Source organism: Fundulus heteroclitus, chromosome 22, assembly GCF_011125445.2.
Source record: "Fundulus heteroclitus isolate FHET01 chromosome 22, MU-UCD_Fhet_4.1, whole genome shotgun sequence".
Taxonomy (NCBI): Eukaryota; Metazoa; Chordata; class Actinopteri; order Cyprinodontiformes; family Fundulidae; genus Fundulus; species Fundulus heteroclitus.
Window position 1 is genome coordinate 24,806,016 of NC_046382.1, and position 27,921 is coordinate 24,833,936.

Here is a 27,921-nt window from a genome sequence, read left to right on the forward strand (position 1 = left end):
ATTCAAGTTAACGTTAAAGATAAAAAAACAGGGGAGAAAAGAACACAAGTTATCTACAGAACAATATTAAACAATATGCAATATGTATGATAATACAGCATCATTTTGAAGTAGCTAAGGGGTGTGCAAGTATACTATAGCATCTGAGAGACTAAATGATTCATGATCAGATCAGAACCTGTGCAACCATTAGCATGTTGTAAATACTTAGTGAGTCTGTTGTGAGCAGCAGAGATTATAAAGTCTAACATCAGCTGGGAGGAACGACCTGCGGAAGCACTCCTTAGAGCATCTGGGTTGCAGCAGTCTGTCAGTAAAAGAGCTCCCCAATTCTGCAACACCTCAATGTATGGGGTGGGAGGCATCGTGGACCCAAACGCAGACAGCAACATAAAATGACTGCAAGCAAACCAGGAATCTAAACACAGAGGAGAGGGATTAGTTAAAGTCTAAAAAAGTGAGTATGAATAACTCAGTGTGAAAAAGCTATAGGGCAGCACGAGTTAAGATACTAAGGTAGAATGGTGTTATATACAGAATACCCCACAGGAACAAATGGGGAAAACACTGAACGGAGCAAAACAACACAAAAATAAACCAAAAACGGCACAGATGCGAAGACCAAAGTGACGAAACAAAAACAAAGTTCCTCGCGACAAGAATAGATTTGAATTGGAGAGGTGACTCGTAAAGAGAGTCAAATAACAAATCTAATCACGTTGAACTGACTGCGTTTGACGCAGCAGGTGGTTGAACTTTTCACCAACAAACATGTTGGACATTCAGTATTGATATGGCTGTCAGTGAGGTGGTCAGCCGTCAATCAAACCAGCATGCCATGCTCAGTGGAAACATCAAGTGAGCTGAAAGCCGGTACCGTAGAAGTGTTTACTAGCTTCAAAAAATGCTGCTGTCCTTTGAAAAAATGAAAGCATGACACCCTGTGTAAGCCTGAGTTTTTCTAACATATTTGAACATGCTTAGACTATCGTTAGTCAGAATTTTGAAGGAGTTTTGCCCAACATCTAGCTTGGTTCTGACTGCTGGAGTGAGAGTGAACAACATGGAAAGACCAAAGGAACCGTCTGAGGCCTTCATAAAGAATATTGTTGCAGCTTATGAGTGGGTATAAAAGAGGTCTCTAAAGAATCTCAAATCAGCCATTCCTCTGCACAGAACATGGTTTGCAAGTGAAGAGAAATGTCAGCATACCTAGGTCTGGTTGTCAAAGCGAGGTCAGCCTGAAAGCAGTCTGGTGGATTGTAAAAGAAATCTCCAAAAATCATACATTTTTGTCACATAACCCACAGCAGGCTCTTAAAACTGTGGATATGCAAGAGCACGCCTGTGCAAATGGAAAGAAAATTCACAAGTTTATCTCTCATGGCTGGTGTACAAGGAGGACATCATACTTTCTCAAAAAAACATGAATGCCAGATTGAAGTTTGCCAGGAGAATGTAAAGAAAGATTTCTCGAATAACGTTCTTTGGACACGTGAGTCTAAAACTGAATCATTTGGGCCCCAGAACAGAGGACATGTCTGGCATGAGCCAAATACAACATTTCAGGAAAGGTCCCACATACCAACTGAAGCGTGAAGCTCAAGGTGTCATGGTTTGGGGAGGCTTTGCTGGCTGACCGTCATGCAATCAGCCAGGAATTTGTGTTTTGACGTGAAATTGGCTGAACATCGAAGAAACCGCTCAAATGTCTCATAGTAGGAAGTGAGGAGTGGGGCAAACTTTCCCCAAAACCCATGTCAAAGCTTGCCAGAAGAATACACACATTCTGATATTCTTTATTTTATTTTGTGAGTAATGTAATGTTAATGTATTGCTAAATCACTTTCTTTTGCAGAAAAATAAATAAATAAAAATGTTACTTCAGAATGTGAACACGTCTTTTAAAAGATCTGAATATTTAAGAAGGTTTTTTCATGTCGGTGTATCTACTGCTAATAGTTTACTATTTATGTGGCCATTGTAATGCAAAACTCTACATGCATGTTTAGATTTCTTCCAATTACGTGCTGCATGTTGTAATCTTATTATTTTGCCATCTCATATAGTTATTTAAAGCTTAAAAGATGTGTTTTAGATTGTACTCTGAATGAACCTAGAATACATTTTCTCTTTAGTGGAGTTACGTTAGTCTTAGCTGTGGGACCCAGACTTATCTACCAAATGAAAGACTTTACAGCACAAATTCAATTATTAATATATACCAGAGTGGGAAAGTGGCCATAAACCATTAGCAAATTAACTTTTTTTTTTCCTCCCCCACTGCGGTCTCCTAAAACCATAATAAGACACAGAAGGCCTTTAAAATAACACTGAAACTTAATATGGAATTGCCTTGAATAATGATCGCTCCTTGCTGTGGGTTTTGTTTGGTGAAAGCAGCTGCTGAGCGCTGACACTTTTCTCTCTCCCGTTCATGGGTGAAGGTGTCTGTGATGTGTTGGGTTCAATCCTGTAGGGGGTGTGGAGCTTCTAATTGGATGCAGCAGAAGGCAAAGAGGGGCAGGGTGCATTGAGACGCTGCTCCTCTTCAGAGAAACATGGTTAGCACTCAGAGGACACAAATGCAGCTTTTTTTTTGTTGTTGCTTCCACGGTCTCTGTGCTCCGGTTGGGATTTCAGTCAGGGCCGAAATCGCTACACTGTTAGCAGGAGAAAGTGGGCTTTGACATGAATGGTAAACTCATTAACCTCCAGGAAATTAAAAGAAACCTTGATTTAATTAGATGAAGGATCGTGTCACCGTTGCATCTCATCAGAGACGAAGCAAACTGTCTGAAGGGGGATGTTTTGGTGTCATTCAGAGGTAGTTTTAAGAGATAATTAGCCAGAATATAGGGCAGGCACACTGCTTGATTATTTAAATGGAAGAACATTTTTCCAACATAAAGAGAGGGGATATTCTTAATGCCATATTTGGCAAGGCCTTGCTGGTCCTATTGCAGCCAAAGGCAGTAAGACTTTTAGGAGATGGAAGGAAAGGTTGTGGTGAATTGTCTAATATGCATCAGACAAAGTAATTGCGCTGAAAGAACTGTAACAGAAAAGGCAAATGTGTGATGAAGGTTTGATTTTATTAACTTTGGCAGGGATGATTTATGCTGTAATTTAAGGCATATAATGGGATTGTGGCAGTAACTGCTGCCTGGCCAACTGTGCAGTGACCTGAATATATTATGGCCTGTAGACCACATACAGCTACTTAAACACAACCTTTTAGCATACAGAAAGTGAGCTGTCCTTCCTTTTCATTTTGCTGATTCTATTAATATAGGATTCATTTGTTCCTTAAGATCCAACATGCTCTCCTACTTACTGCTGCATAGCAGAAATCCTGTAGTCAAATGTTTGTTTTAGTTCTTTTTCTCAGCTAAAATTAACCGCGTGCAAAGCACAGGAATTGACAAATGATCTGCTGCTCCAGCTTAAACCAGATTTTTGGTTCACGCGCCTGTGTGTGTTTACTTGCATGTGTGTGTGTGCGTGCCCTATCCAGAGTTACACTGCCATTTTGAAAGGATTCCCTGCTTGGCACAAGACTGAGGCGAGGTCTTGAGGTCTTTTATTTTGATGCAAACCTTTCTCTGGATCTGGGGAGGTTAAAATGAAGAGTCTATCAGGTTCTCATGCCAGCAGGGCTGCATCTATAACTAGAACAGTAGGTTTTCTTTGTCTTTGTCTTCTTTAGACTTAGATTTGAAATTTGTTTTGCACACCACTTATTTATTTCCTTCATGTCGACTACAGCCGTGATTGAATGAGCGAACAAAACAGACAGGATTGCACTGTGTGATTAAATATTGTTTTCATTCTATTCCTTGTAAAGCGTGAAACTCATCTTTCATTTAAAAGATCAAACAGTATATTTGCCTTATTGTATGCAGCGTTGTATGCAACAGCTTAATGCACATGTTGGTGCTAAAGTAGTATTTCACGTTTGTCAGCATCTTTGATATTTCTTCATAGACTCAGTAAAAGGGAGCGAAACTGTTATTCTCTTATCATGCCTTGTCTTATTGTGAAAGGCTGTTGGTAAAAAAGAATTAAAGATCCAAATCAAAACTGGTTCTTTGCCAAGTTTTCTGTTATGTATTGATGCAATACTGTTCCATTCAGTTTTAGCAGCCATTTATCCCTCAATGACTCATAGGTCAGAGATACTGGACTTTGCAAAAATCAAAAACAACAAGGATGGACTTAATATAAAAAAACATCCTAAGTCCTCCCAAAAACTGAAAAAGAGACTTTGAACGGCAGTTTTGCAAGTTTTCTTCTGGCAAAGCAAGTGCAGGTTTGATTCATACAGGTAGTCTCTGTGACGTGGTACTGTTTTTGTAGCATGCCTGTTGAAACCTTAACACACAACACTAAGGGCTCTTAGGAATTGGCTTGAACCCATGCAAACCAAAAATGGGTAGATCTTGCCTTTTCCTGCAGCCGTATACATTTTTACTGCTGTGCTAATTTGCAGCCATGTGATTCCCTTAGGCGTGGGGGCAGGTTTAGGATTTGTAATATCCAGGGAGGTGACTTATCTCTAAACCCAGAGTCAGCTGTGAAACATCCCAGAGAGCCTCCACTGAGAAGCCTCATTAATTCTTTAACGTGGCCTACGGTTAGCATTGCGGCAACAGCTGAACAGTCACATTTGTCTTAAAATAATGTAGCCCTCCAGGTATCACACATGTGTGTGTTATACCCACTGTGGTAACTCTGTGCTGTGGCAGCAGGTTTTCCACAGTGTAACGTCTCGTTTAATATTCTGCAGTTTCCATAGGAAACCATCTACAAGCTCATCTGCTCGATGACAGCTGGAGAATGAATGTGATGGCGGAGAATTTTCCTTCTGTCAGTAGCTCTTTGCAGGCTGGTCACATGCGCGCTCTCATCTTTTCTGTGCTAGCAAAAAAAAAAAAAAAAAAAAAAAAAAAAATCCCATCGGGGCTCCTTCCTCCTGTCTCATGAAGAAAGGCAAAGTCAAAAGGTTTAACATATGGTGATGCTGAAGACTGAAACACACGGTACGCATGCACGGTACGCATGCACGTGCAGAGAGGTGAAGATGTGTGACCAGACGTGAGCATGCTGTGCCATTTAAATTCCTGTCGTGCCTTCGAGGACATGTTCTAATATTCTCCACCACACCGAGCGTCTTCACTCTCTCACTCTTGTCTTTCCTCTGCCACAAGCCACTTTTCCTGCCACCGCTTAATGCCCCTCATGTCTCACTAGGGGTGAGGTGCTCGATCCAATATCTCCTCATCCTTCCATCTTCTGCCAACATCGCTTTCATTTTTTTTTTTTTTTTTTAAATCTCCACTCTATCCCACCTCCTCCGTCTCCCCTCTCTGAAGGTCACGTTTCATAAAGACCGCCCTTTAAAAAGATGATGCTATGAGGAAGGATGGCCTCCTTCCTCTGGTATCAATCCAGCTCACGCGAGTAAGCCGGGGTGTTGCGATTTGATTTTGCACTAGTGCCAAAAAATATTGCTTTTTTTTTTTTTTTTGGAATCAAAGATGCCGTGAAGAAGCTTTTTGTTAGGATTTTTCAGACAGGTTGTCCTATGTGTATAGAACAGATGCCCACAGACCTCCTCTTCGTCTCATACAGACAGCTGCTCATTTTAGGAGCTGCCATGCTGTCAGATCCAAGAGGCTTTGCTTCATAACGACCCCCTTCTCACCTTCTCCCCTGTCAATCGCCGTGTGTGTTACCTGGGTGCAGCAGTATGTGGGCATTTGTCTGATATGGGCCACAAAGGTTAAATGGAGCCATTTCCTGGAGTGCAGCAACATCGAATTTTGATTCATGTGAGGAGATTTCAGATCAGAGATGGAAGAAGACAAAAAAAAAATTGCTGGGGCATGTCAGCTTATTGGATGGTGCAGCGTTTATGAAATAATCAGGTCAGAAACCTCAGTGTGATAGTACGGTCATTTTTCTTTAGCTTTTAATTCTTAGATTTGGTACTCATTAAATGTATGGAACAGTAATTCAGTCCCTTTTAAAAGTTTTCATACCCTAAATTTTGTCTCATTACAACCACTTGATCGACCGACGCATAGTTGCACATAATTGTGAAGTAAATGAAATAGAAAAATATTTAGAAACAAAAATCGGCGACTCTACCTGTAACACCCTGCACTCCTCCAGCTCCCAGAATATTCCACTCCATCCCGTTCGGCCATATTTGTAGTGTGCTGGGCGGTGTAATGAACTTATGTAATGACTTATCCTCTGGTATCTTTAGCATCCTTGTACTTGGACTACAAAATCACTCCGAGAAATAAAAATGTCAGAGTACTGAGACTTGTCAGCTGATCTTGTTTAGCAGCTCTGCATCAAATATTGTGACGTAATTGTTTAAAGAAAATGTAATAGAAAACTTAAAAAATATGACCCAAATGGAATATAAAGATATCTACGCAGCACCGGGACAGATTACATTCAAATTTCATGCATACCTAGAGACTCCGAGTACATAACAAATTGTATTTAAGGGCTAAAAAAATACTTTTTATGATATGTCCCCTTTAATACCATGATGTGTAAATATTTTCAGCACCCTTTACTCTGATGACCTGAAATAGAATCCAGCATATAGCGTCCACCTGGGTGTAACTCAATCTCAGTATAAACCCGGCCTTTTGTGAAGGGTTTGGAGGTTTGTTAGAGAACATCAGAGGAGAAACAGTATCACAAAGACCAAGGAAATAAGGAGTTGGGTCAGGGATAAAGTTATGGAGAAGTTTAAGCAGCATCTAAAGTTCTCACTTCTCATAGTTCACTGCATCTCCTGAAAATTTAAAAAGCACAACTGCGAATCTACCAAGACCTCAACAGCTTAAATAAGAGACGCAGCCAGGTGCCCCATGGTAACTCTGAAGGAGTTGCAGAGATCTCCTGCTCAGAATCCGTTAACAGGAAAACCATAAATCTTGCACTCCGTGAATCTAACTTTTATGGAAGCGTGTCAAGAAGAAAGCCACAAGGAGCCTCGATTTGCAAGAGTCGGCGCGTTTGCCACTGCTGGTTGAGATCAAAGCGTGTTCACGTTAGAAAGGCACAGTCAGATTTCTGACCCGTGGCTGTCTCTTCTTTAGCTCTACACATGTATTTTTGAATGGCCTTTTAGTTGGTCAGGCTAACATTAGAAAATCCTATGTAATATATTTTGAGGTTTGGTTACATCAATTTTCTTCCCAAGTAATCTTGACTTGCAATCTCTCACCAGGGACTTTAAAAAGTTATCTAAATATAATCTAATGGCAAGTTTTATTTTTACTAAGATACTTTTTAATGTCCTATTTATGAGTTTGTCTGTATTCAGCTTCATTAATGCATAATAATACATACAAATAGGCTGTGGCTGCCCATAATGTGCTGTAAAGAAAAGAGCTCTGCTGGTTTTGGCTGGCGGTGGGCTTGCACCTGTCCTGTCGATATCGCCAAATTCAATTTTAAACGGACTCTGCTCACCAAAGGTGTTACGATTTACCCCGTGTTTGTAGTTTCATGCATTAATTTAGGGTTCAGCTCCTGTGATGACATATTTCTGTTTTTTTTTTTCTCTTTCTGGTGTGTCACTGGAAATTATTTTTTTTTAATGTAATCAGATCAACTTTTAGGATTTCCTATGAAGAGCTGTGATTGGTTAACTGCAATCTGTTTCGAGAGTCCTTCTTAATTGTCCAGATGTTTCTATTTATGAAACAGATCACAATAATCTTGAGGGTTGTTGAGAGAATTATCATGATGCTTGTTGATTTTGACAAATGGTTAAAAAAAATCTCCATTGTGATGTAAAAGCTAAATTACAACGTTTTTAGCGGTTATTCTTGATTGATATTTTTGGAAGCAGGCATAGTCCAACACTTGTTAGCAGTTAATTGTTGACTACTGAGCTTTAACTATATAAGGTAGTAAATATTTTTTTGTAAATAAATTACTATACTAAAGGTCTGGGCAGATAAAGGAAAACAAAAAGAATTCATAAAGTTTAGTTTGATTATATATTTCACAAACAAGTGGTTATTTGCTCTGCACAGGCTGCTTTTATTCATTTATTGTCCATAACTCTTCGTCCTGTTAAGTGCCGCCTGGAGCCTTCCCCGGTTGTCACAGGGGAAGAGACATGGGTTCTTTCTGGACAGGTTGCCAATATTCAGCGCACCAGAGCCAACACACATGAGACAAACAGCCACGCACACACTTTCACTCCTGCCTTCAATTTAAAATTACCAATTACTGCAACATGTGAGATGTGGACTGTGAGAGGAAACCGGTGCACCTGAGGGAAAAACAACCCCCATAGGCACAAGGAGACACTTCCAATTTGGACTGGAAACCTCCTTGCTCTAAAGCCAAAGTACTAAGCTAAAAATAATAATAATGATAATGATGAAATGCAATACGTATGATGAACCTTTGTTTTCTAAAACCTTTAAAAATGTTATGAATAGAGAACAACTAGTGTTAACATACAGTGGCTTGCAAAAGTATTCAACCCCCTTGAACTTTTCCACATTTGTTTCTCATATATTTTATTGGAATCATTTGTGAAAGACCAACAAAAAGTGGTGTACAACTGTGAAGTGAAAAGAAAATATGCACGATTTAACAAATAAAATATTGAAAAGTGTGATGTGAAAAAGTATTCAGTCCCCTTGTGACAGCTGCTATGTGACGGCTTCAGATGTTGGTTAAGAGAATATTAGGAAGCAAACAGCATCATGAAGTCCAAGGAACACACCAGACAGGTCAGGGATAAAATTGTGGAGAAGTTTAATGCAGACTTAGGCTATAAAAAGATTCCCCAAGCTTTGAACATCTCCCGGAGCACTGATCAATCCATCATCTGGAAATGGAAAGAGTACGGCACAACTGTAAACCTACCAAGACAAGACCGTCCACCTAAATTTACAGGCCAAACAAGGAGAGCAGTGATCAAAGATGCAGCCAAGAGGCCCATGGTGAATCTGGAGGAACTGCAGCGATCCACAACTCAGGTGGGAGAATCATGCACAACTATTAGTCGTGCTCGTGCACTGCACAAATGTGGTCTTTATGGAAGAAGAACGCCATTGTTTAGAGAAAACTATAAGAAGTCCTGTTTGCACTTTGCCAGAAGTCATGTTGGGGACACAGCAAACACGTGGAAGAAGGTGTTTTGGTTAGACGAGAATTTGAACTTTTTGGCCAAAATGCAAAACGCTATATATGGCGGAGAACTAACACTGCACATCATTCTGAACACACCATCCCCACTGTCAGATATGGTGGTGGCAGCATCATGCTCTGGGTGCTTCTCTTCAGCAGAGACAGTGAAGATGGTCAGAGTTGATGTGAAGATGGATGGAGACAATTACAGGAAGAAAATCTGTTGGAGTCTGAAAAGACTTGAGAGCGGGGCAGAGGTTCACCTTCCAGCAGGACAACGACCCTAAACATAAAGCCAGGGGCTACAATGGATGGTTTAAAAAAAAACATATTCATGTGTTAGAATGGCCTAGTCAAAGTCTAGAGCTAAACTCAATCAACAATATGTGGAAAGATCTGCTGGTCATAAACACTCTCCATCTAATCTGACTGAGCTTGAGCTGTTTTTCAAAGAAGAATGGGTACAAAATTTCAGTCACTAGATGTGCAAAGCTGGTAGAGACATACCTAAAAGACTTACAGCTATAATTGCAGCAAAAAGTGGTTCCACAAAGTATTGACTCGGGGAAGGGGGCGGGGGGGATACTTTTGCACACTCCCCTTTTCCCATTTTTTAATTTGTTAAAAAAAGAAAAAGAAATCATGATGATTTTCTTTCTACTTCACAACTGTTTACCACTTTCACATAAGATTCCAAGAAAATACATTTATTTTTGCAGTTGTAATGTGACAATATGTGGTAAAGTTCAAGGGGGTATGAATACTTTTGCAAGCCACTGTATGTAACATATTTGAAATAATATTTCAATGCGGTTAGAGTCAGATATTTTCCTTATATTTTCATAACACAACATTTTTAATAAGAGTAAGGTCTCATGAAGTTGCTGTTGACTTGTAACATCTTTTGAAGCATAAGCTATGATGATGTCCCCTAAATATAAAAGCAAATGCTTTAACTTTGACACCCATCTGTGTTAGTTTGTTGTTTTGAAGTAATTAGCCGGGTACAACAATGAAGCTAACATCTGCTTCAAAACTTCCTAAACTAAAAGGATTTTTCACAGATAAGGTTTGGGCCAGTATGACATAATCCTAGCATGATAACCTTCTGTGAAAATACCAGTTTAACTGTATCATGGGATACAGGTAAAGAGAAAAAGGATTTAAGAAAACTTTTTTTTTTTTTTAAAAACAGTAATATATAAAATAAACAAGCTCGTATTTTTTCCAAGTGAGAAAAAAGGACATTTACCCGCTTTCCGCCAGCTGGTCAGCAGTTCACAGAAACGGGTGACCAGCAAGGACAGGGCTCTGTCACTCTATGGTCCATTTACAGGTGGCTGGTGAAAACGCTGCTCATTCTGGTCCTTTCTGTGGCATCTTATGAAAATCACTTAAAACCACAAGATAAATATGAAACACAGCATTCCTGACGTCACAACTTTGGAGCCGCTGTACTCCTTGACGCTAGTAACAAACCCATGCCAAGTCTACACTGTTTTCAATCATGTCTAGTTCAAAATCTAAAATCATTTGACAGATTGAACCTGAACGGCATCATTCTACACTGATCACAGATTTTTGGAAACACAACAAACCAACATTGTTTTATTGCTTTTTTTTGGGGCATTTGGACAACCCTAAAAGTAGATGAGCAACCTGGACTGATTACAGAAACCTAACACAGTTTGGGATTTATAAAACGTTCCCTTTTTTTGTAAAAGGAAGGTTCATATATTTCCCCAAAATGTGGCTAAACTCTCAGAACGCTGTTCTTGTGAACTCAATACTGTGAACGGTCTCCTCTCATAAGCTAGCTGCATTCGGACTGTAAATTTACAGAGATTGACCAATATAAGGGCCTCTTCAAACTGATTTTTCCCCCTTATTTTACTGTTTTCTCTCTCAACCTTTTGGTAGTTTGAATTACTCTTTTTTGTAGAAAGTGGACTTTTTATTGATGAATGACAGAGATACTTGATGAAGGACAGGTTCATGTCCTTCCGCCAATCCTTTATTCGCTGGGTTTCGTCTCCAGAGATGATGTCTGTACGACCTTGGATGGTAACACAAAAGGAGTTTGGGGACGGAGTCAGGCAGAAGATGTGATAAGAGACGAGATGTGGTTTCTCGTCGCGTTATATAAGGCTTTCAGTGTTTTGCTCCTCTCTTTTCACCTGAGAAATCAGATATAAAAACTCAGTTATCACAGAAATAAACTTGCACATATAGCAGCTACTGAAATGAAAGGCTATGACGGATGAAATGTATCAGGCGATCTAGGGCTTCAGGTTTGTGGCATGACCAGAATAAAAGTTGAGAGAGACATTTAAATGCAGGAGAGCAGTTTTGACATATGCCTCCATATTTCATTTAAGCTTTCACCGCCTGCTGGTAAACTTGACGAATATTTAAGCATTTGCCGGTGACATCTTAACCCACTGTGGAGATACTACTCATTCTCCAGCTTGGTTCTACTATGTTGTACCTCTGTTTTAAAATGAAGTTGGGTTATTAGAAATTATTATTATTTTTTTTTAAATAATGACAATGTTTTATGTTGTGTTTATTTAGAGTAAAGCATTTATTTTTCAATGAAGAGGACTTCCTTGTGATTAGGTTTGTTCAGAGGTTGGTTATAAGAGCGCAATACTTTTCAGTATTGTGAGGACTTGGTAGGGAATTTGCAATTTCTTTACATTGTGTTAAAATTTAATTCCCTTGCAAATTCAGGTGTTTTTGTGCATTTGTTTCAGTATTTCAAATCTTAACTTGAGCTGCACCAATCAGAATTTGGTACCTGATTTCCAATCCCCATTATTATTTTATTTATATCTTTCACCTACAAATGCCATTTTTAGCCCATTTGAAATGTCTTATAATTAAAAAGCATAATTAAGAGAGTTTAGGTTATTTATTTCTAGCTATGGGTGGTCAATCAATTATTTATATTATGAGCCAATGCAATGTTCCACCATGTGCTTGAGATATCAGTCCCTATTTTACTTATTTATGACAAAGATAAAGCAATTTCTTTTCAAATTTAGTATAATATTAAACTTTTTTGACTTTAGCATCTTGTGTAAGCAAATAGCACACTTTTGTAAGTAGGTTGAAATACCATTTTCCGTGTGTATTTTCTGGATTATGTAGTGCCTTACATTAACGGAAATTTCTAAATCATAATGTTTCCAAATACACGATGTTCAGTAATAGAGGTTATAAGCCAAAAAGGATAAAAGAGAGCAATTTTTGATGGATTCCATTTACCCTTCGCGCTATCTGTTGAAGTTAGATGTAGGTGTTTCGCCTCTTGGCCTTGTCAACCAAATGTCTTTCCATTAAAAAAAGGCACTAAATATCCACAATCGCAAAAATAAAAACTGGAAAAGAAGCAAAATGAACAGAACCTGCCCAAGTCTAGTTTTCTGCTCTAGCCGAATGAAAGCTGACGTGTCTCTGTTGAAAATGTATATTCTTTCAACTCATTTCAATTCAATCTTATTTATATAGCGCCAATTGACAACACACGTCATCTCAAGGCATTTTACAAAGTCAAATTCAATAAAGTGATACAGATTGGTCAAAAACGTTCTTATCTAAGGAAACCCAGCAGATTGGATCTAGTGTTGACAAGCAGCATTCACTCCTGGAAGAGCGTAGAGCCACAGCGGACAGTCGTCTGCTTTCGATGACTTAATCTTTAAACGCCTCAAAGATACTGAAAATAGCGTACTTTAAGTCTTCTCCTTGAAATAAAATCTTTTGCACTGAAGAATATTTTGGTTTGTGCACCAGTGCACAGATGCTTTACTGATTAGAAAAGGATCACCAAATGTGCTGTTTGAAGTGGTTTCTTATTGAAAAGACGAATATGTTCGACTCTTTCACTCTACATTTTCTTTTTGCATTTGTTGATGTCCACGACTTCTTGGGTGTGATCACTCTTCTACTTCTGCATCCTTATGTTCACAGAGTGGGACACTGCGGCGCAGGTTGAGTTATATAGTGTGAGACCAGAATACAGAGTGAGCTTTTTGACAGACTGCCAGATCTTATATACATCCCCGTAGCTGTGGATCTCCCCCCTGCCATTTGAGCCCAAGAAAAAGGGGAGATAACAATGTGTGCTGCAGTATGGACGAATGTGTGTCATTAAAGTTTAATGCAGGTTTCATTAGATGACATGCCCCCAGTGAGAGGCCTAATGCACTGACATTTTATTGGGTTTTGTTGTATATCCAACTCCATATTCATGCAGTGAGCTCGAGACACATAATACAGGAGTGCATATTATAAAAGCAAATCCTTGGAATGCATGCAGATGTGTGCATTGCAGTAAAAACCGTGTGGTGAGAGGCTGGGCAATTACATCTATTCTGTAACACTGTCGTGTAAATTGTTAGTCAAATCTAGAAAACTACGGTTGAATATTTATCCGCTGCAGCCCTTCACATTTGTTCAAAACCTGCTTTGAATTTTATGCACTGCAGACCGAAGGTTCGTGGATTAAAGCTATAAATAAGCAGAAACAGTGGCATGGTTTAGACAGAATTTCCCCCCCTGGCTGTGGACCTCTGAAATCCTTTCTGGCTAAAGCATCAGACACATTTTAAAGCAAGTTCTTTTTTCTTGGAAAAACATCAAGCAAGGCTGAATTAATGAACAAACTTATTCCAAAACAACATGGGTTTGTTGAAATGTTCAAATCTTGCTCCCAGAATATAATCTGAGAAACTTTTTGATTTGAACAAAGGAGAAACAAACAATGGAGAAACATAAATTCTAATCATTCTCTTTTATTAAATGGGAAAAAAAATAACATTTAAATGCATTTGTATACATAAATTAATGAATGTGGTTTTGTTGCAGATAAAATATTAGTAAATCGTCTGAAAACTTGAGCGACTTTAAGAGAATAAAGATTGTTTGCTTGGATTAAAAAGTCAAAAGTAATTTTGTTTATGGCCCTTATGATTGGTGTATACAGGAGAACCTTGAATTATTTTCATGTTTACAGTTATTCCATTTTCATCTGCTGCAAATCAAACAGCCATTGGCCTTTTATAATATTAATGCACTTTGGGTATTTATACTGTCAGTTGAATCACATTTTCATCCTGAGGCCCAGTAAGAGTTTAACAACAGAACCCGCCTCGGTGTGCCGATGTGACTAATAAAATAGATCCTTTGATCGCACCAACAAAACGAGCTACCAATAGGATCGTATTTCATGCAATGAGTTTACAACTGCTATAGTTGTTAACAAGAAAAGAGTATCAGTCTGTGAGGATTATTTAGGTGGATATATAGTCTTCAAAGTCTGTTCACAATTTGCAGTAAACAGTATACTACTCTAAATAACTCTCTACAACCTTCGTATAAATACTTGCCACTAATCCACAAAGTTCGATTCAGGACTTTTTAGTTCATCTATACGCAGATCGTAACAAAAAGTACCTCTGTGGCACTTTACATAAAAAAACAGGCTTTAATTAACTGGGATTACACACCGAATCAGGCCCCTTTAAAGACTGTGCATAATTAATTCAGTACATTGTATTGAATGGTCAGTTCCAGACAATCCCTCATCCTAAGGTAGTACAAGAAGACAGTGGAGAGAAACAACTCCGTTTAACAGTGAGAAACATCTCGCAGCACCATAAACTTCTCTACAATATATATATATATGTATATATATATATATATATATATATATATATATATATATATATATATATATATATATATATATATATATGTATATATATGTATGTATATATATATATATATATATATATATATATATATATATATATATATATATATATATATATGTATGTATACATATATGTATGTCTAACCCGGGCATATTGACATAAATGTAATTAATATGCACTGTCCTTGTGATAAATAAATACCAAATTGTACTTTTCAGATAGTGGTACTTTTAAACATGTTCCATCCATCCATCTTCTTCTGCTTATCCGGGGTGAAGTCGCAGGGGTAGCAGCTTCAGTAGGGAGGCCCAGACGTCCCTCTCCCCAGCCACTAGGGCCAGCTCCTCCGGGGGAATCCCAAGGCGTTCCCAGGCCAGCAGAGAGACATAGTCCCTCCAGCGTGTCCTGGGTCTTCCCCTGGGTCCCTCTAGGTCTCCCGGTGGGACGTGTCTGGAACACCTCACCAGGGAGGCGTCTAGGAAGCATCCTAACCAGATGCACAACCCTCAACTGGCTCCTCTTGACAAAATAGAGACGACTTTCCAGCAAGTGCAAAATGAATCATCGCTTTTAACTTTGTCCACATTTCTAACACAGGGAAAAGGAAAAGTACTTGTCAGCTAGTGAAAGCTCAGAGGCAGCTGAGGGAAAAGTCTGTCATGATCAGACTTTACTCTGAAACAGCAGTTCAAGTTCTTGCTTTTGATTACATTTAAACTACTTTGGAGATTTCTGGGAAAATCATAATTATTTTTTAATTTTTTCCCATTTCTTTTTCAATTACATTTCAGCGAATTTCTTCAGCACATGCCATTCAAACGTATTTTTTTGCAAGTTACCTCAACATGCAAGTCAACCAAAATCCTGAAAAACTGTTTTGTTGTTGTTGTTGTTGTAATTTATGATAATAATGATAACTTAAAAAAACAACATTCTTTTCTGGACATTATCTGCTGAGTGTTGTAGATGAGCGTGTTTCTATTTCATTTAATTGTACGCAGACACTTCATATCCCCCATCTGCCTCAAACAGAAATTTGAAGAGGACAAGTAATTTTGAGCCGGTGCTCTGTTGCCCTTGGTGCTTGACCCTCATGTGAAGTGATTATGCCGTAAGTTGTCAGCCTGCATCACCTGTCTCTGAGACTCTGCAGCCCTCTTGTAACGGGGCGGGCGCTCTTAGCTATCAGACAGCATCCCCGTTGGAGGGGGAAGTCGAGTGTAAGACTGTGGCTCACTTTTAAGGCACTTCCACGTGCGAGCCACTCTGTGCTTATGAAGTTCTTTAGACTGTCAAATGAACAGTATCATGTGTTTAGGTGGGTAAATTATTATCTGTTCACAATTCTGATGGTGTCATGTGAGAGCTGCCGCCTTTAGCTGGCTTGCAGTACTGGAACCTGAAACCCGCGCACATTAAAGTCGAGACACACGCACTCGTGCGTGTACGCGCATTTGTTGCGGCCCGGTCTCTACTCGCGCCCTTCCCCTATTGCCTGCTAAAGTGCACCTTGGAAAACATCTGACAGATATAGCTTAGCGCTTTAAATATAGAAAGGGGATAAAGATGTAAACCTACACAGCTATTTAAGAGAAAACACAGACATCACATATGTCACATGCTGTGCCGCAGACATGACTCCAGTTGGTAGCAAGCATGACTCAGTTATCCCACCTCCTCTCGTGCAATTCATAAACCTTAAAGTAATTACGACGATTAGCGTGGTAGCAAATACCCAGGGTGGGTTTAGATTTATTTTTTTTAAATAAATGATTCCTACCCCTTCAGAGAGAAAGGGGGGGTAGATGGTGGTGGATGGGCTGCTAACAGCTGAATAACTGGGTCAGTTTAAGATCACGGTGTTTCTTATCTCTTCAGCTCATCGCTGGGTGTTCACTCTTATCTGCTCAGCCTTTCAACAACCGTTCAATTCTCGGCCCATTTCCAGCCCTCCATTCCTATCCTTATTTTGCTTCCACTGCTGAAGTACAAGCTTATCTCAAAGCAAATGGTAAATTACAAAAAAAATAAAAGCACCAGAGCGTAATGTCCTAAATAAATGTGTTGGTAATTTATGTTATGCTTAAAATGATGCCCTTGCATATTAGGGGTGTTTGATGCAGCTCTTCACTAAGACAACATTTTATCTGTTATCTCAGTTCCAGGGATTAGGTGGTCTGATTTTATTGTTCTAAGTTTGAAAGCTATTTAACATTTAATTAAAAAAAGCATTGCCAGACTAGGAGTATAATTTCTTCTTACAACAGTTGAATCAGATATTTATTTTTACACTTATCATTTGTAAGGATGCAAAGATACATCTAGCTCATGAGAAGGTAACGTTGTATTTGCAAATGCTAAAAAAAGGTTTAATAAATGTCACATTTAAAGGATCTCTGTTCAGTGCTGAAGTATCTGGTCATGGTTTGATTAGTCTTTGAACTAAAGATGGTGAAATGCAGTCCAGACTGCTTAAAGATCTTTGAAATGGTCCTTTAATTTAGCACCAATAAAGGAAATGCGATCTTTAATGTGGTTAGCTGTGGTTAGGCAGTCGAGGGGTTCTCACAGTAAACTCTTCGTATCTTGTCTGTGTCTCTATCACTCTTTTTTGTTTGTTCTAGGTATCGAACATGCTTATCTATCTATCTATCTATCTATCTATCTATCTATCTATATATATATATATATATATATATATATATATATATATATATATATATATAGATAGATAGATAGATAGATAATATAATTGTTGAAGGTCCATCCATCCATCCATCCATCCATCCATCCATCCATCCATCCATCCATCCATCCATCCATCCATCCATCCATCTTCTTCCACTTATCCGGGGTCGGGTCGCGGGGGTAGCAGCTTCAGTAGGGAGTCCCAGACGTCCCTCTCCTCAGCCACTTGGGCCAGCTCCTCTGGGGGAATCCCAAGGCATTCCCAGGCCAGCCGGGAGACATAGTCCCTCCAGCGTGTCCTGGGTCTTCCCCTGGGCCTCCTCCCGGTGGGACGTGCCCGGAACACCTCACCAGGGAGGCGTCCAGGAGGCATCCTGACCAGATGCCCGAGCCACCTCAACTGGCTCCTCTCGACGTGGAGGAGCAGCGGCTCTACTCTGAGTCCTCCCCGGATGACTGAGCTCCTCACTCTATCTCTAAGGGAGAGCCCAGACACACTAGGGAGAAAACTCATTTCGGCCGCTTGTATCCGGGATCTCGTTCTTTCGGTCACGACCCAAAGCTTGTGACCATAGATGAGGGTAGGAACGTACATCGACCGGTAAATCGAGAGCTTCGCCTTTTGGCTCAGCTCTCTCTTCACCACAACGGATCGGTACAGCGCCCGCTTCACAGCAGACGCTGCACCAATCCGCCTGTCGATCTCCCGCTCCATCTTCCCCTCATTCGTGAACAAGACCCCAAGATACTTCAACGCTCTAACAACAGTTGTTATGTTCTTATAAAACTCCCATCCTTTATTTAAATTAAGCACATGTCCAAACACTGATAGTTATTTAAAACCTTTGCATTTTAAAGGACTGTGTGGCTATTGCTTGTAGTGTTGCAGTGGTTGTTCTTGCTTGGATGGCCCACTGAAAAAGCCCTTCTTTTTAAATCCACACACTCCAGATTTGTATCACGGTTTTCATGTTTGTCTCAACTCCAGATAACACTAATGCACAAAAAAGTAAAAAAACAACAAAGATGCTCTTTTTGTGCCTTCACAAAGAGTCTTAAAGCACCTCTTTGCAACAGGTGTCTCCGACTCAAGAACGAATGTTCTGCATCCCATAGTTGAACGCTGCTCCAGTACACTTGAATCAAAGGGCCGGATTACCTCTTCAGCGCATTATCAGGGTCTGTAGAGGTCTGGCAATGAACCTTTTATTTGATTTAGGTGTTCTGGAAAAGGGATACCTGTAAAGGTTGTAGAACAGCTGCTTTTGAGGATAGGGGTTAGAGACAGCTGCTTTGCAGTATGCAATATTCTGGATCAGGTTTAACCAGTTTCGCAGTTTTAAATTGTGGAGTAGAGATCAAGCAGTCTAAAATTATTTAAAAGTCACTGAAATTGCTGTTTACGTGCTTGAAATGTTTAAATTAGGTACCAGGCCAAATAATTGCATCATGTGTAATAAAACCGGTAGTATAACAGAGTTGGTTGAACCTTCTCATTCTCTTCTCCGTGTACAGCATCATTGATGTCTTTGGTTCAAAGGGGTATTCTTTTAGGGATAACAATGTCCTTGGACTTGCTACCATCCTCAGTTCAAGTGGTAAGCTATAAAACATTCAGTAGGATTGTTGGTGTGTATTCTATACATAGGCCACAATGCATTGGATAAATACAAAGGATCACCGCTTGAAAGTAATCAAGCTCCCATCATCAATAATGGATGGCCCAATCAAAGGGGACAGTGGGCTTCTTTTGTGAGACGGCTCAATGGGAGGAAGGACCACTGGGGAGGAACCATTATGCATCGCTCCACTGGTCAGCTGTTGCAGGGATGATGATTACTATAGTAGCAATGAATGATGATGGTGATGTGAAATCTCATTTTGGCAAAAGGGTTCTGGTGGAAAGAATTGCTGCTTATCTTTGTTTCCAGCAGGGAAAAATGGGGAAAGCTGGATATCCAAAAACGATTTTGTTTCTGCACAAAACTAGAAGCTTAAAGGTAATTGAGGATATTACGGTGTTAGAAATTGTTACAATTTTTCAAATTTTGTGACATTAATACCTTAACTTTATTTAATTCTTAATTCTCTTGAAAGCTAGTTTGTAAAGATTTTAAAAAGAAACTTTACTTAAACTAGTTTTCTATTGAATCTTTAACAAAATAAAATGTGAATAGTGTCTGGTAGCCTTGCACCTTGAACTTATTATTAATAGAGCTACAGTTGCACCCCCCATCTCCGTCCTGGAAAGTCTCACAATCCAAGATTTCACTTATTTTAAGAGCTTATGGATGCTTTTTAGTACTTGACAACTGGGCTGGACGGTATATGAAATAGAAATCATATTGATCAATACCGATAATTATCAAAACATTTAAAACATAGATTTAAGTGCAGCCCTGGTCATTTTATGCTGTTGCTTGATGGCCTATTTTTAGATAAAGAACACAAACACCGAATTCAAACTTAACTCTTTATTCAACCAACTTTTTACTAGACTGCAAGTAAAGAAACAAACAAAAAAATAAATAAAGAGAAAAAACAAAACAAAAACGTGTGCTCTCTGAACTCTTTCAAAGGGGCAGAGTCTGGGGGTGGGACATTCCTGGGTCTGCATTTGTGATTGGTTGGGAGGATGGAATGACTGTAATATTAACCTACATGATAGGATAGAATGCAAAAGGAAGGAAAACTGTTCTTTTATTGAGCCTTTTTCTCTATCGCACCACACATTTATCGATTCATATGCATTGTTATTGAATTATCGTCCGGCCCTACTTGACAACCATTCTCAAACACTTTGAATTAAGCACTTCTGAACACACCACACCCGTGTCGTCGCTGCAGCTTCTGTCAGTCGTGTGTCTGTTTTGGCTTCCTGATTGTCTTGAACTGATTGTGTTCAATTGGCTGTATTTGCTGACAAATAGGGAGCATTCATTATTCAGTGGATGCTTTATGAAAATGTCTTGGGTCCTAAAGCCGACAGGAGGTAATGCACTGTTTAATTACAGAGGCTGTAACTACTGTTGTGGATTGTGTTTACTGCAGCTGAACACAACTGCTGCTTTACTGTCCAGTACATTAATCAGCATATTGGGAAGATTTATGCCACTCAGTACACCAACTAATCATTTTTTCCCCTCTCTGTCTTTCTTCAGGTGGTGTTAGTCTTTGCCCTCAGCATCGGAGCCCTTGGAATATACTTTATAGACTCCTCAGAGTAAGTATTGCTATAGATACTATATTATGAATAGATTTAAGTGTGTGCTGAATGGTCACGCACATATTTTCTCCGCTGAAAGGACGCATGCTATGTGGACACAGCCATAAACCCATCTGCGTTGGAGGTTTTGTCAATGGGGGCCTATCAGTTTCCATGGCAGCAGAGATACTCCGTGTGTATGTTGCAAATGCGGCTCCTTGTGCGAGCGCAGGACTCTGAATGTTGTCAGTTTATGTGTATCCCTCGCTGGCACTCGCCCAGAGACAGATTGCAGGCCTGGCAGCTCTCCCATACCCATTGCAGCTAGTTTTACAATGTATTGACTAATTTTGTACCTTTAAAGGGATAGCTGGGATTTAAGGATTCTCTCGGTGTCTGTCTGTCGATGGTCTTTTCCGCATCTACAGAGCGTACCCCAGCGTAATAAGTCAGGATGCTGCAGCATTCTGTTGAATGCCGCAGCTATCAGGAGACACTAGGAACATTTTACTCATCTTAACTCCTTTTAATTGGTGGTGTGAGAATTTGTGCAGTGTGACTGTAATTGCTGCTACTGATGCCACTTGAGTAGGCTGACTGAAAGACAGGGGACACAGACTCTGCTGACATAGTGTTATGAATATGGATAAATATGATGGCTTGCAAAAAAATACTCATACCTGTTGAACGTTCTCACATTTTGCGATATTACAACCAAAAACTACAATGTATGTTATTAAGAGTTAATTGGGTGCACCAATCAAAGTGCTGTCAGTCGTGTGATTGTTAGAAGATAAAGAAGCCATGGATTTCCCTTTATTACTAATTAAAAATGAGTGTGAATTGCCCATAAATGAAACCCAGTGCGACCACCTGTCTTCAGAAGTCAGTCAATCATTGATTAGAGCCCACCAGTGTGTCATGTAGCCTCAGTATGAAAGCAGCTGTGTGAAGGCCTCAGAGGTTTGTCAGAGAACAAAAGTGAACAATCAGCATCATCAAGACCAAGGAACCACAGACAAGTAGCCTAAGAGATGAAGTTGTGGAGAAGTTTAAATTAGTTAGACTCTAAAACAATAACCCAAGCTTTAAACAAACACTGCACATCATCATGAACACACCATTTCCTAAGCCTGGTGGTGGCAGCGCCATTCTAGCTGGGCATTGTTTTGTTTTGCGGGGATAGGGACACTTGACAGCACTTTAGGGAAAATGGATGGACCTAAATGCAGGGAACCGTAAAAGAAAGCCTGTGAGAATCTGCAAACAATATTGCTGGGAGTGATAAATGGGAACTATTTATCTCTACAGAACAAAATTAAGCAAGCTTTTGTTAATATTCTTATTATTTTTTAAATTAAAATGTTATTTATACAGGTATTCTCATTGAGATCCATCTCATTTTCAAGAGAGACCTGTTTTGATAAAAGAAAGCAAAAACAAAAACGTACAGTGAAATGCTTCAAACACAGTAACAATACAAGTAATTAAAACATTTGACTCAATTAAATAAGATAATAAAATGTGACATTAATAGCAAATAACCAGTCAGCCATTGAGATGTGACTCCCTTTTTAACAAAGAACAGTGTGTTTGCTTTTCATAAAGATATCTAAAAAATATGACTACTTTAACTTTGTAACAAACTTTATTTTACTCTTATGTTGTGTTTTATTCTATTTACTAAACAAAAGTTTTTGGATTTACTTATAGAGTTATAAAAGTTTTTTATTTATTTATTTTTTACAAATTACCTTCAACTTATACAATTATAGACTAAATCCATAAAATTGCTTGCTTTTTTGCCATCAAATTTATTTTCTACTTAGATGCTTTGCAGGATTTTACAGTGAAAGTCATATCGAGATGTGGTGGTTTGTTTTCACTTTAATTGGGAGTCTTTTAGCTGTGAAATTATGTCCCGGAGGAAAGTGAGTCTAAAGCACAGAGAGATACTGCATATAATGTGTGGAAGTAAATCTAAATTACAACCCAGCTTGTTCAGTCTTATCACATAGCACCAGGGGAAAATTATTCTTAGCATGAACATAGTTGCCCTTTGTGCCTCGGGATTAAAACATTTTCAGTCCTGGCTCCATTCTTGTATTCTGCCTTGGCTCTGACTTTGTTGTCCTTTTTTCTGAGCTGTGTCTATCCAAGCATATTATTGGGATCAAGAGACAAAGCTGCATCTTGGAAAAGCTTGAAGTCTCCTCCCAATAATCAATCCATGATTGAAAAAAAAAAATTATTGAATTAAATCATATTCATCTTAATCAATAATCTAAAATTATTTGCTACATGCTTGCATTTATCTGCTAATTAAACCACAGATAGTGTTGTCAGACGTTTGCATACACTGCAGATGAATCTCATGTTCATTTTGGCCTCTCAGTGATGCATTTGACATGCTCCTTTTTACAGTGAACTGAAAATGCTACAAACAACTTCAATACATTTTAAAAGCAAATGTATTGTGCAACAATGCATTCAACGTTTGAATTTGGATGATTACAATTTTTTGTTTTACAACAATGTTCATAAGAAGTTTGGGTTGTATTGGGAAACATAGACACAGCTGGATTTCCATACTGTGTCTATGTTTCATGATTCCTATTCATATTCTGAATTAAGCAGAATAATGATATATACATCATTATAGAGCATATATATCATTCACATGATTATATCAGCAACCAAATTCTTGTGGTTCAAAGTGATTCCACCCTGTATGGAAAAAGAATGGTTCAAATGTGTAATTAAAAACCCAATATTAATAAAACATTTATGACATTGATTAATTTAAACTTTTAACGTACTTTGCATTATCAGCATTACTGCTGTCTACATTGGCTCTCATCAGCTCCTTTTAAAAGTGGCAGGTTTTGGTAATGAAAACATTTTATTCATTTCTAATTCTATTCATTTTAAAACGTTTTACACACATGACATTTCTCCTATAACTTAAATGAAAAATTAGACATTCAGGAAAAATAAATATGCAAAAACATTGTTGCTTAAATGTGCAAATCCTTAACCTGATACTTTTGTGAAGGACCATATGATTCTGTTTTAGCATTATTTATCTTTTTTGAGTTCCATCCATCAATCCATCAATCAAATACAACATTTGACAGATGGGAAAGTGAACACAGTTAATGTAAAGCTTTGGTTTCTGCCTTTAACATTTCCTCTATGTTACTAGATTGTGACCGAGTGTATTTCTGTGTGGTTTGCTTCCCAGAGGCGCTGCCCTGATCTCTTGTGCTCCCATTAAGACAAGGCCCCTCATCATAGTGATTAGCTCAAGCTTGTCACCAGGGTGTGCATGTGCTTCTGTGTTGGGGACTACTGACTGACTCAGAGCAGGTCCAGGCCTCCCTGGAGGTTTTGGACATCCTAAACATGTCATAATTTGTGTTGTCGCTTTGTTTTCAGCACAACAGCTGAAGTTCCTGATGTGCTCGACCACATGTGCGTAAATCAGTCAGAAAACATTAACAATTTCACACTTAAAACTATCCAAGGTGTGCCCAGATGACCATTTTAATGAAAGGTTGGTTGATTTGTTAAGAAAATTATGTTTAACACAATTCTTTCAGTAATCTTAATGCTCACATGGTGAAAATGCTTCTCAGATGACCTTCTCCCCAACCAACCTCCTTTGCGATTAAATGTTAATGACTGAGCAATCAATAGGCACAGATTTATAGGTCGCTCTTTTAATGGAAGCAATTACTCTCCCAAATACCGAAGGCGTACACACTCCTGGACAAGGCAGCCTCCAATGGTCTGCTTTCTAACTACCAGTCCGCTATTTTGGCCATCGGATTAAGTGCAAATCATTCTGAAAATGTCTGTGAAAAAGGCAACACTAATGGGAGGGATTACAGGTCAGTCCCTGTGGTTCAGTGCTGCAGAATGGGCCATTTGGAGGGAAATAAGTGGGAGTGGGTTTAATATACACAGTAGTTATACACTGTGTGCATTCATATATATATATATATATATATATATATATATATATATATATATATATATATTTATATATATATATATATATATATATATTATTGTTAAGTTAAAGGAACTATAACTACTAATGACACCTAGTGGTTAGAATCAAAACAACGCATTCACGGTGCCTTTCACAGAGACCCAACATTTACTCAACGGTCCGTTGTAGTGAAACTCCACTGAAGTTTTACTTGCACAGGACAGGTCTATGATGTTGCATTCTGTTCTATTGCTGGTCTGCTTCTCTTACAGGCTTTCATGTTTTTGCCAAAACAAAATACCAAATGCTGCACTTTGTTTTGGGATCCCTGGGAACTCTCATATGATTGGCTCAGGAACCAGGAAGTAAACACAGGCTACACTCTGAACCAAAGTCGATCCGCACTGTTCTAGGTTTGAAAGGAGTAAAACTTGACAAAGACATTGTTGATGGAGAGGACTGATCATTTGGAGGGAATGTTACTTCCATCCTGGGTGACAAGTGAGAATGATTTAGGTTGATTTTACAGTAAATATCTTACTTAAAGCTCCATTAATTTATTTCAGTAACCCAATTCACCAGCAGCTAATAAAAACACAGGATTTAAGATTAGGATATTGCATCAGACCAATAAAAAAGATACATTAATCTGACAAACAATCTATCTATCTATCTATCTATCTATCTATCTATCTATCTATCTATCTATCTATCTATCTATCTATCTATCTATCTATCTATCTATCTATCTATCTATCTATCTATCTATCTATCTATCTATCTATCTATCTATCTATCTATCTATCTATCTATCTATCTATCTATCTATCTATCTATCTATCTCTGTCAAAGCACATAGACAATATTAATATGGAGGAGTTTCCTACTGTTTGTTTTCATAAAGTGGTTACTTATCACAGAAAACTGCCTGTCCTGTTTCCCTGCAGTACAGTCCTCTTGCCAAACCGATGCTATTTTCACGCCGTTTTCATTGGGAGGATAGCGCGTCCTCTCCCACCCACATCTGAATCTGCTCTAATACCTTGGCTCGTCCTTTATCCGCCATCCCTTCTCTTTTCCTTCTCTGTGCTCCTGTGAAAGAAAGAGGAATGTAGGACAAAGTCTCTGCAGGCTGCTCCTAAAGGGATGCCCTTGTTCCTGCTCCACTTCAGTTTCCATTTCCTTCCCCTCTTAATCTCACTGTACCACACATGCAGACTTGTGTGTGTGTGTGTGTGTGTGTGTGTGTGTGTGTGTGTGTGTGTGTGTATGCTCCTCCACAATCACGTTAAATGGCAGGAGGAGTTGTGTAATTTTTTTTAATGCGTCCAAGATGCCTCATACATAGGCAGCATCTTGTAGCTGTAACTCTACCAGTGGTGTGATATCAATGACAGCTCTGAAAAAAGAAACAGCACTTATTGACTAATTAATGGAGTAAGGTGAGAAATATGGCATAGGAGCAAGGCAAGCTTGGTAGACTTTGTGACGATAAATGGTAGCCAGGAACAGGACCTTTCCGTTTTGGCTGCTGACAGGTATTATATGTTGTATGTGATCTTGAAATGGATCACAGATGGATCTAAAACCTGCACAAGGAGTTGTTCTGCTAAGGTTGATGGCAATAATGTATTTTGGAATGTCAACTTATTTCTTATGTGTTAGTTTCTCAATTTAGCTAGGTGACCTAAGTTCTGTTTAAGTGTCAGCAACATATAGTCACAAATAATAAGCTGTTTCAGTTGCCTTATTACTGTTTGCCTTATTATTTAGAGCATCCGCTGCTCAGAAAGACCCAGGTGTTTTTGCCAGATGTTTTCAACAAATTCTTGACAGGTGATGTTGTTTATTCTGTCACTGACAATCCCTAATAAACAAACAATACTCATACTGATCCATCCTTAATCTAAAAAAATTTCTGGCGGGTTAACAATGACCCATAAAAGATCAATGTCCGTGCACAAAGATAATCTGGTGGCAGCGGATGCTTTGCAAGTGAATCTATCCAGCATAGTGACAGGTGACAACAGTCCTTTAGCGGTAAATGAACAGCAGTGGTGAGTTTGTCTACTGAATTTAAAATAACATGAGTTTTGTGGGTGTCCACTGTCAAAGTAACACCCCCCCCCCCCACACACACACACTCAATAATTGTGTCCTGCTATAAGACTGCTGCGCATCTGCACATCATATTTTGGCCAAGAAGATAAAATTACGGTGCATTAAAGGGCACCTTGTACATTAAATGTGCAGAAATGTTTCTAAAGCAATCAAGTTTTTTTCCAAGAAGTACCACTACAGGCTTATTCAACACTTTGATGAATTTTCCTTTTTCTCTTTATACGAAAACTCCAGTCACTTCTACACTGATAACTTTTTAAAATGCAATAGAACATAAAATTAAGGTGTTATCAGAAAACGTTGACACAGTTTTGATTAATAGCTAATGATGAATATAGTTTAATTGTGAGACTACAGCAGAACATATGAATATTCAGTTTTTGAAGTCAAAAACAACATCAAACTGACAATCTAGTACCATGGACAGCAGCACCCGATAGATGAGTTTGAATGACACTAGAAAGCTGCTGGTGTTCACTATGTGCACTAAGTCTCAATACTTAGGGACAATCAGGCTTTGAGACTATTTAAAAAAAAGGTTAAATCCTTATTACTGAGGAGATATATTGTACTCAACATCAAACAGAACTCAGAATATCACAGATATTCAGTGTAGCTTACTTATTAGGTTCATTGGCCGGGCAAGTAGGACTGAGACTAAAACACTACAAAACCAGGAATACCTCCTAAGGAACAAAATAAGATGAAAAGACATGAGAATAGCTCAAAGAGTTTTCATATCTGTGCAAAGGATAGGTTAGACTGTTTCTGATAATGATTTGACTTTTATTACATTGCGGCATTTCTAAAATGGCCAGCATAGAATCAGCAGGAGATTTGATCAGATTTTTGTCATTTGACAAAACCAATGTACAAAAGGGCAAGTTCTAATAGCAGAACATGTTTCAATATTTAATCATTTCATTTCATTGTAGACCTTCTAGTGTAAGACTTGGCTTAAATGTGTCATGGAGTTAAAACTTACTGTAAAAAGCTTTGTAGAAGCA

General features: G+C 38.8%; 1 protein-coding gene across 29 annotated transcripts in view; it reads left to right on the forward strand.

Moving 5' to 3' along the window:
• kcnma1a (potassium large conductance calcium-activated channel, subfamily M, alpha member 1a) overlaps positions 1-27,921 on the forward strand; it is a 199,724-nt gene that overhangs the window by 72,851 nt on the left and 98,952 nt on the right. For all 29 annotated transcript variants that reach the window (XM_036126673.1, XM_036126675.1, XM_036126678.1 and 26 more), the window contains exon 3: positions 20,753-20,814. In XM_036126673.1, the coding sequence (XP_035982566.1) occupies positions 20,753-20,814 (62 nt within the window). The remainder of the gene's footprint in view (positions 1-20,752; positions 20,815-27,921) is intronic.